Below are 10,814 nucleotides of genomic sequence, written 5' to 3'. Positions count from 1 at the left end.
TATCGATACGTCTCAAAAACTAAAAACTTTTTTGTGATATTTGAGAGTTTTTTCAAAATAGGTGTTTCCATTACCAGTTTTTAATTTCGATATTTAGGTTTTGCGCATTTCAAGGGGTAATGGAAACGCACCTAGTGACAGTTTCCTCATCACTAAACTTGAACCACCATCCTCCCTCACTCACGTCGTGACGACAGGACAAAGCCTTTTGGACATAGGCTACCTACCTTATATTGTAGCCGATATGCTGTGTTTTCCTCTCTGTATGCCTCTCGTTTCAGTTTTTGCCCCGGCCAATCATCTGGTGCGCATCCGCTGTTTATCAGGTGCTTGCTCACTCGCTCACTGCTCTGCAAAATAAAAAGGAAAAAACACGCCGCGGTCCGGCGGAGAATTGGTAAAGAATTAAGGAGTGCTGGAGTAAACAATGTGTCTTATTTAATGACCAGTGAGATGACAAGTCTTCGTGGTTGCTGCTCTGTGCAGTGTCCGGTCTTGTCATAAATCACTGACAAATCAACCTGATTAAATCTCAGCAACAATCACACTCTCAAGCCATTTCCCTCTGCCATCGTGTAAAACTTCACTTCCCTGCCTGCCACTTCTTTCTGTAATTTTGATAAGCATACACATTTGTTTTTACCAATTTCAATTGTCTCAACAGTTAACCAGAGTAGCCTAATATCATTCTCAGGTCAGCTGCCAATCTGCAGGGACAGCGCGTGTCATAAGCGCGAGGATAAAAATGTAGCCTAAAAAGCGTCTGCTATCTATGTAACCATGGTGAGCTCCAGAGACCGAGTCTCCCTCCTTCACTCATCCGCACACCAGCGCCTTGTGCCCGGGCAGCAGGCCGGCTTTTTTTTTTTTTTTTTGCTTTGACAACGGCTTACCGGTCCCGTCACTTCTACCTTTTTCCAGCCAGATAACGTCCAATAGAGGGAAAAAAAATAGGACTTAACATTTTATTGGTGTCAGCTGTAACCGTTAGGATAACTAACGTTAAGTTAAACTAACGTTAACGCCAAATACAGTTATAAATAAGCTGGCACCTGTGCTGGTAGCCTATTATTTCGACCGCGTTGTACCTCGCCACTCACCAGAAACCTTTAACTTTTACAAAATAAACGAAATAGGCCTAACTTTTCTTTTTTTTGGGCAATATATCCCAAGTAACTTACCTGAAACGCACTCCGTCGACATCTCTGGACCAAACTGACAGGAGGTCCCGCCGTCTGTGGGCAGGTCTGCGGCCGACTTAAAGCCGACGCACCAGAGACGTTTGATGAGCTGGCACAAATGAGTATCAAATTTGAAGATATTCGCCCATGGGCCGACGCTTGACAGATGTTATAAATTATAGGGCCGACGTCCAACCTCAGGCCGACGTCGGCCAGACGTACGTGTGCTATCTGGGCAATATCAAAACACATCGCCGTCAAAACGTAGTTGCCCCCGCGGCGATTTTTTTCCAGCCGGGTTTAGTAGAGATTTATCTTCAATTAGACGGACCAGGTCAGGTCCAGGTTTTAATGTTCAGGTCCGTTTCTAACTGTAGTAGCAGCAGAGAGATGGGGCAGCTCCAGTATGGGGTGCGTGGCTCTGACTTAGCTCCTGTCCACTGCTGAACAGCGGAGTGATAATGTCCGTAAAAAGTCGAAGTGCTGTTATACTGTATATCAGCACTCATGGAACGTCTCTTGTCCAATCAAATTGCTCGGTTAGTTGTGTATAAGTAATTATACAACTTAATTATACAACTAACTGTTGTATAATTAAGCATTATACAACAGTTAGTTCCGACCATGAGTGCTGATATACAGTATAACAGCAGTGGGACTTTTTACAGGCGTGTGTGTGTGTGTGTGTGTGTGTGTGTGAGGTTACACCTAACAGGGCCTAATGAATTTTAAACAGGAAAAAGGCCTTATACTCCATTTTTACTGTACTATAACATCACTTTGGTCCATAGGTTCGGTCAATACTTGGTACAGTTGACTTCAGGTCCACCCTGGCTACTTCCTCAGTCATGATCAAACATTTTTACTGCATTATTTTGGAGAAATTAAGTCTCAAAGTTGCATTTTTTTTGCTTTTTTAAACATGACAAAAAGGTCTAATACTCCATATTTACTGTACAATAACATCACTTTGGTCCATAGGTTCGGTCAATACTTGGTACAGTTGACTTCAGGTCCACCCTGACTACTCCCTCAGTCATTACCAGATTGCCTTATACTCTTTATTTACTGTACTATAACATCACTTTGGTCCATAAGTTTAGGAAATGGTTGGTACAGATGACTTCAGGACCACCCTGGCTACTCCCTCACTCAATATCAAACATTTTTACTGTATAATTTTGGAAAAATGAAGCCTCAAAGTTGCATTTTTTGCTTTTTTTAAACATGACAAAAAGGTCTAATACTCCATATTTACTGTACAATAACAACACTTTGGTCCATAAGTTCAGACAAAGGTTGGTACAGTTGACTTCAGGACCACCCTGACAACTCCCTCAGTCATTATCAAACATTTTTACTGTATCATTTTGGGGAAATTAAACCTCAAAGTTGCATTCTTAGCTTTTTTACTGTACTATAACATCACTTTGGTCCATAAGTTAAGGCAGTGGTTGGTACAGTTGACTTCAGAACCACCCTGGCTACTCCCTCACTCAATATCAAACATTTTTACTGTATCATTTTGGAGAAATTAAGCCTCAAAGTTGCATCTTTAGCTTCTTTTAAACAGGAGAAAAGGCTTTATACTCCATTTTACTGTACAATAACATCACTTTGGTCCATAAGTTCTGTCAATACTTGGTAAAGTTGACTTCAGGATCATCCTGGCTAATTTCTCAGTCATTATCAAACATTTTTACTGTATCATTTTGGGGAAATTAAACCTCAAAGTTGCATTCTTAGCTTTTTTTAAACAAGACAAAAAGGTCTAATACTCCATATTGACTGTACAGTAACATCACTTTGGTGCATAAGTTCGGACAATGGTTGGTACAGTTGACTTCAGGACCATCCTGACTACTCCCTCACTCAATATCAAACATTTTACTGTATCATTTTAGAGAAATTAAGCCTCAAATTTGTAAAAAAAAAAAAAAAAAGTTTTGCAAAGCCTAATGTTCCATCTTTACTGTACAGTAATATCACTTTGGCCTAAAGTTCTGACAATGGTTAGTGTTGACCTCGGGAATATCCTGACTACTCACCCATGCAGTGTCAAGTATTTGGACTGTATAATTTTTGAGAAATGAATCCATTAATTTTGCTCAATATTCACGCAAATGTAAAATCCCTATGATACATAATTTTTGACAAAAGTTGATAAAGTTGTTTCCAGGACCATCCTTACAACCCACTGATCCACTATTAAGCATTTTTCCTGCATCATTTTAGAGAAATTCAGCTATACAGTTCCATTTTTACATAGAAAGAGGCCTTATGCTCGGTATTTATTCTCATTTAGAGGCTTAATTTCTCTAAAATGACAGAGCTTTTCCAGTGCAAGTCCAAGGAAAGACAACTTCTAGGCTTAATTTCTCCAAAATGATACATTAAAAATGTTTGAAAATGACGGAGGGTGTAGCCAGGATACTCCTGAAGTCAACTGTACCAACCATTGTCAGAACTTATGGGCCATAGTGATGTTACAGTACAGTAAATGTGGAGTATTAGGCCTTTTTCCTGTTTAAAAGAAGCTAAAGATGCAAATTTGAGGCTTAATTTCTCCAAAATGATACAGTAAAAATGTTTGATCATGACTGAGGAAGTAGCCAGCGTGGTCCTGAAGTCAACTGTACCAAGTATTGACAGAAGTTATGGACCAAAGTGATGTTACTGTACAGTAAAACTGGAGTATAAGGCCTTTTGCCTGTTTAAAATGCATTAGGCCGTGATAGGTGTAACCACCACTCTATAGAAGTGATTGCTGTCGGAAGATAGAACTATTTAAGACTTATATTAACACAAACATTCCCCTTACTTCTGCTTTAATGATGTGAAAAAAAATGTTGAAAACACCTCATTACACTGTAGCCTAACAGCCAATAAACAATGGTTATACACACACACACACACACACACACACACACACACATATACACACGGGTGCATATATGAAAAAAAAACACCTAACCCTAAAAAAATTCTAACAAAAGGTTTCTCAGCTGTTTTTTATAGTATTAGATGTCCTTAATAACATACTAAAAGTTTACCAAAATTTGGCCACTAGAAAGGTGTTATTTTCAAGATGGCGTCCAAGATGGATAGGAAGCCTGAGGAGACACCACAGGTGAATAGGGTAACATTTTTAACTAACAGATATCACCATGAAACTTCCCAAGTTTATCACTTACATTAAGACAAATATTTTTTGTATTACAAGTTTTGTCAAATTGTATGTTTAAATATGTAAATGAGGCAATATCTCATTAAATATGCGCTAATTTGCATATCCGAAATCTGAACAATGGATAAAAGCCACTTTCAAAATTCTTGTTTTATTTTGTTGACATACTAGAGTCAGAAGTTTTTACAGAGGGGATTTTGGATATCTCTCTTTATCACTCTGTAAATGAGAAAATACTAGCAGCCCTAAAAATTCAAATATCGTCGTGTTTTTAGGAGTAAAATGTTGTATAAGAGCCCGAAATCTCCACTTCAGCAGCACTTACAGATACCAAACCTTCCAGTTTGATCCTTTTCTATATTCTGAAGGTTTTTACAGAGGGGATTGTTGATATATCATTCATAGCCTGATTTATACAACATTTTACTCCTAAAAACACGACCAACTTGAATTTTTAGGGCTGGTGACAGTATTTTCTCATTTACAGAGTGATAAAGAGAGATATCCAAAATCCCCTCTGTAAAAACTTCTGACTCTAGTATGTCAACAAAATAAAACAAGAATTTTGAAAGCGGCTTTTATCCATTGTTCAGATTTCGGATATGCAAATTAGCGCATATTTAATGAGATATTGCCTCATTTACATATTTAAACATACAATTTGACAAAACTTGTAATACAAAAAATATTTGTCTTAATGTAAGTGATAAACTTGGGAAGTTTCATGGTGATATCTGTTAGTTAAAAATGTTACCCTATTCACCTGTGGTGTCTCCTCAGGCTTCCTATCCATCTTGGACGCCATCTTGAAAATAACACCTTTCTAGTGGCCAAATTTTGGTAAACTTTTAGTATGTTATTAAGGACATCTAATACTATAAAAAACAACTGAGAAACCTTTTGTTAGAATTTTTTTGGGGTCAAGTCATATTTGCACCTGACTACACGCCTCGATTGCCTCCGTATTATCCTCGTCTTATTTTGAAAACTGGAAGTCATCTCGCTTGATTCTAAACTAGCGCTAGCTTTGCCGGTGGACTCGGAAGTTCTCCCGTAAGTTCTCTGATACGGGCGCAGTTAAAATGTCTGTGCGGCTGGCTTGACTCCGCGAAGACGAACGACGGCTCATTTGACCGCAGTTGTATGGGGAGGGAGCGTGGCTCTGACTTCCTACTGTCCAGCTGAACAGCGGAGTGATAATGCCTGTAAAAAGTCCCACTGCTGTTATACTGTATATCAGCACTCATGGTCGGAACTAACTGTTGTATAATGCTTAATTAACGTTGGTGTAGGGCTGTAGCTAGGCTATAAAGTGAACGTTTGACTGTATGAAAGTAAGCAGCACGCTACTTTTATTTTGTGTGTGATGGGGACCTCTGCTGGTGACGTTCGCAGGGTAAAACTTTCCCACAATATGCATTCAGCTAAAAATAACCTACTTGTTAGGGCGACTATGGATGGAACAATTAATGGCTAATAGGGCCGGACGCGCTTCAACAATAAAAACTAAGCTCCAGAGGAATGTCGATAAGCTAAAACATAGCAGGTCACAGGTGAAGAACAGCTGATTTTACTACGCTTGGTGACGTATCATCCCACCTGACCCCCCCCCCCCCACACACACACACACACAAAACACTAGTACATGGCATCTACAACTATACTTTAGTTCACTGAAATAAATGTAGGCTATATGTGTCGAGCATAAACTGTAAAAATGAGTGTATAAAGAGAACGGTAGTCTGGATGAAAATAAGCATGCTTTTATTTTGAAGTTATTACGTTTCACTTCCGCTTCCGTTCTGCCCGCCGTTATATTGATAAACATGAAACGAAAAACGAACAAATGAATTTACAAAAACCAAATTCGGGCCGTTATTTGACTGTGGTTTTCTCGTTTTTGATTCAGAAAACCAAAAACGGAAAAACGACACTGTTTTTTCATTTATTGGTTTTTGTTTGAAAAGTAAAAAAGTAAAAAACCACGGTATTTCCGTTTTCCCGTTTTTTTATTAAAACGGAATATCAAACTGACAAAAGGTACACGGACCCTCCACAGTTGTGGTGACCTAACTGTTTTACCAAATGAATGCAATGAACAACAGAAACGTTCATTTAATATGATCAGCGAGAACATTATCTCTTTATTGTATCTTTTTGAAAAACAAACAAACAAAAAGCCTTTTTGTAACTCTCTTTTGTTAACATTTCAGAATTCTGTACAGGATAAAAAGAAATAAGCACTTGCTTAAGAACAGAGTCAAATCTCAAACTAGAAAAAACAAATGAAAAAAATTCCAAAAAAGAGAAGAGGTTTACAATACAAATTAGTAGTAAGACATTGTCTGAAGTGCAATGGCATAGCTCAGATGGGTTAAAAGTAAAATCAAAAAACTTAAAAATAAAAATACTTCTCTATTTTTCCAACAAACAGTAAATTCTTTACAGAGCAGAGACTGTATTATCTGATGTATTTAAACCTGTAAAAACATATTTACAAATAGCCATTATCTTTTATATACTTTTTCTCATAATCACATATATGTCAGCACCAGTAAAAAAAAAAGAACAAAAAAACAAATAAAATAAAACAAAGAACATCAACAACAACGATTTTTGTTAAAATGTTGTCTACAGACTTGGTCCCGGTACATAATGATATATGGAGGAAGCTTCCTCTCTTCCTGAAGGGATTTGAACCCTCACTCTGAAGAAGACAAAAAGGTCACAAAGGCTGCGACCTTAACACTGACCCAGAAGTGTTTCTACTGTCCTGCATCCAGTTTGGAGTGGTTGACCATGGATATTTTTGTACACACTGCCTCCATTTCACTGGTCCGACCCTCTGAATTTATATTTGAGCCCGCCTGGAGTACTGGAGCGCTGTCAAAATTTTGGAGGTATGAGCAGGGAAGCTCAAACACCAACCAACCAACAAAGACTTTATATCCAGACACAGGGTTTCATTTATATTTTTCACTCTCTCCACTAATAAAACTGGGGAATGCTACAGCCATATACATTGATCTGCCCCTGGCCCTTCAACTCCACACAGTGAGACGGAGGACTTCTGCTCCCAAAACATGACGGAAAACCAAAGCACAGCATTTGTGGGTGCTGCCAAACGCAGCAACGCTTACAGGACAATGGGCGCGGTGGTTAAAGTTTGTATTTAAAGGGTTGGATTATACAACACCAACGACCATGGGAACAAATGAGCTGATGGCAAGGAGTTAGTTTACAGAGAAGAAGGCTTTTTGGTTTGTTGATTACAGCATCATCCTCCAAACTTTCACTCTGTTGAGCTAAATACAAAGTGATGCACGTACAGACTCACTCTCACTCATCTTTTAACCAAGATTACAAAACAGCTAGAGAAGTAAGGTGTTATCTTACCAACAACTGCTGTATTAAAACCTATTTGACACATTACTCAAACATTAGGGCAAAAAGAGTGGACAGTGTGTTGATGAATGAAAGCCATAAGGCCTGGTGTAAAGCCTACAGTTTCCTCAGAGAAGGGGAGACACTGACTTCAGTGGAAGCACTGGTTGTTTTGATGCTAACTGGCGCTAACTGTTGCCACCTTTTAAGCCTGATCGGCTGTCTAAAGTTTATCTGCTGTCTCTAAAACAAACTCAAGGCTTAGAAGTGGTTTCATTTTCCTAGTAAAGCGCTGGAAGGGGGCAACTTGTATTTCTTCACAGTAGTGTTACAGTACAGCACAGTATACGTTCTAGTTCGGAGTAAGGGCGTTTTTTTTTATAGCTGCAGTACAAGAGAAGCCACTATGTAAAGCAGGGCTACGGTGATTGACAACCAGCTGTGTCACAATGGAGGAGAAGGCTGTGGTGTGACGGGAGGACAAACAGATATTCAGAAGACAACACAAACTAAAAGAAGGCTAATTTAAACTTTTTTTTCTTTCTCTTTAATCGACAAAGACACAACCAGCATTGTTAGAAATAACACAGCAACAAATAAAACCATGTAGGTGGGCTTTCAATAAGCATTTTTTTTCCCCATAACAAGAAGAAGTCACTTGCGGTGCTTGAATACATTCAGTGCCCAGCGAATCGTTTTGCTTTGTGTCAGACTGATGCATATGATGTGGCTTGTGTCACACAGGCAGAGGGTTTAATGTAATATTAGCTTTGTTAGCTGCCTCCAACACATCCGCTCATCCTCCCAGGCTGATGCTGATTTATCTGTTTGTTGTGTTGTTGTGTTATCTGTGTGTGTATATATGTGAATATACACACACAGCAACAAATGTATGTTTACGCTTGTTTAAGTGTGTGTGTAAGTTTGTATGCTTGCTTTAGCTGCCTATTCTCTTTGTCTTCCTCCACATACATACCGATCATACACAGCCACTCACAGGAAATAAACCCCCTCCAAAACAACCACCCAGGTCGGTTGCCTAGCAAAAGCACTAGAGGGCAGAGTGTGCAATAGACGAACATCATTTGTTCTGCTTGTGATGTTCACAATTTAAACAGAGAAAGGAGTGTTGAGAGTGAGGAAAGAGTCTCAGGAGAGCGGGTGGGAAGACAGGAGGGGAAACAGAGAGAGAGAGAGAGATCAAGTGAAGAGCCCAGAGTGAGAGAGTGTAAGGGAGACAGATTTGTGTACATGTGTGTGTGTGACTGAGTGTGCATGTGTGTATGGGGCGGCACAAATCTAAGAGAGGAAAGGGGAGCATTGAGAACACTTTCTACTCCCTTCAGCTCCTCACGTAGTTGAGAGATCTGAAGCACTGAGCTGGGTGGCACAAACACACAAACACAAATAAATGGCTGTCTTGAGAACAAGTCTTCCTTCCCCTTCATCAGTCTGCGGTGTTCAATCAGCCCCTGCTGAAGCTCAGGCTCAAAGCGCTGCTGTGTAAACGAGGCTCGCTTTCAAACACTGGAACATGAGAAAAAATCATTTTGTGGAGAAAAAAGGGGGAAACTAATGAAACACACCTCTTAATCTCTATATTGGTTTTTCATTAATATGCACGAGACATAATGGTCGCTCACTCCATCACACACTTGCACGCACACACACTCACAGAGAAACACACAAACTCATTTATAACCTTGCTCATGTTTTACAAAACAAAAACATGCCAGTCCACATCGCGTTGTCCTTTTTGTTTTACTTTCTCAGGTTTTAATTTGTCCTACTTTAATGTTTAATGTTTAATTCATCCAGTAAAAACTCATCTCCAGCTATTGGCTTGGGAAAAATTCCTCCATCCAACCATCACTTGAGTCCAGCTCTGCTCCAGAGCCGTCGCCCAATCCAAACGCTCCGCCGCCTGAGGGCCCGCCCCCATAGCCATAGGATGACATGTCCTGATTGGCTGTCCTCTGGTAGCCCTGCGGCTGCCCTCCAACCCCAACTCCTCCAGGTCCGTAGGGTCCACCTCCACCTCCCCCTGCCCCCATTCCTGGCCCCCCAGGGCCTGGCCCAAATCCCCCCATCCCAGTCATCCCCTGGCCCATCACCCCCTGGTTCATGCCCTGGTTCATGACCATGGGCCGGGGCTGGTTGGTCCTGGGCTGACCGCCCATGTGAGGGCCCATCATCGGGCCACCCATACCTGCAGCTGGGTTGCCCACCCTGGGGTCCATCCCCTGACTCATCCCTTGTCCAGGGCCCTGAAAGTGTTGCTTGGCCATACGAGGTTGACCCGGCTGCATCCCATAACCCTGGGCTGAGCTGAAGCCCACCATGTCTCCTCCCCCTCCTCCTGTAGTCCTTCCGACCGCTCCCCCCATGGCCTGCAGACTCTGCCCTTGGTGCTGCGGCCAGCTGCCTGCCGCCATTCCCCCGTTGCCTCCTCCTGCTCCCAGCATGCTTTGCAGTCTCTGTGCTTGGGCTTTGGCATTGGGAGGGCCTTTGAGGGGCTGCTGGGTCATGGAGTTCATTAACATCCCCTGTCCCCCGTATCCTCCAGCTCCGCCGCCACCAGGGCCTCCGGGCATTCCTCCGACCCCAGGACCAGCGCCCGCCTGCCGGGGCGGTCCTCCGGCGGGGTTGTGCTGCGGTGGAAGCCCCATGGAGGCTTGGACGCTTTGGCTCTGGTGCTGCTGCTGGTGGATCATTTGGCTCATGGAGGGGTTGAGCCCATAAAGGGAACCCTGGGTGGACCCCTGGTTGCCATAGGGTAGGCCCATGTCGGTTTGGGGTCCCACAGAGCCCCCCTGGCTCTGAACAGAATTCATCTGGACCATCTGTTGCTGGTTCTGCTGTTGCTGTTGTAGGAGTCGGGCGGCCCGGATGCTCTGCAAAGCCTGGCTCCTGGATGCCAGGTCCTGAGGGGGACCTACAGAAGAAGAACAAGAAAAGTGACCAGGGGAGAAGGCAGACAAATGAGTTTTAAAAATAACTACAGAAACATACGGCAACAGAATTCACAAAGAACTGGACTTTTGTAAAAGAGCTTTGGAGCC

At 41.7% G+C, this 10,814-nt stretch overlaps 1 protein-coding gene across 2 annotated transcripts in view; it reads right to left on the bottom strand.

Annotated features, from left to right (window-relative positions):
* Positions 1 to 6,482: 6,482 nt before the first annotated feature.
* The window catches only part of maml3 (mastermind-like transcriptional coactivator 3), a 159,131-nt gene continuing 154,799 nt past the window's right edge, over positions 6,483 to 10,814 (bottom strand). For both annotated transcript variants that reach the window (XM_085768653.1, XM_085768743.1), the window contains one exon: positions 6,483 to 10,687. In XM_085768653.1, the coding sequence (XP_085624779.1) occupies positions 9,588 to 10,687 (1,100 nt within the window). In that variant the 3' untranslated portion in view covers positions 6,483 to 9,587. The remainder of the gene's footprint in view (positions 10,688 to 10,814) is intronic.

This window comes from Trachurus japonicus, chromosome 1, assembly GCF_045865225.1.
Source record: "Trachurus japonicus isolate A0001 chromosome 1, Traja_1.0".
In the NCBI taxonomy this organism is placed as follows: Eukaryota; Metazoa; Chordata; class Actinopteri; order Carangiformes; family Carangidae; genus Trachurus; species Trachurus japonicus.
Note: the sequence above shows the minus strand (reverse complement) of the source record. Positions and strands in the feature narration are given on the sequence as shown.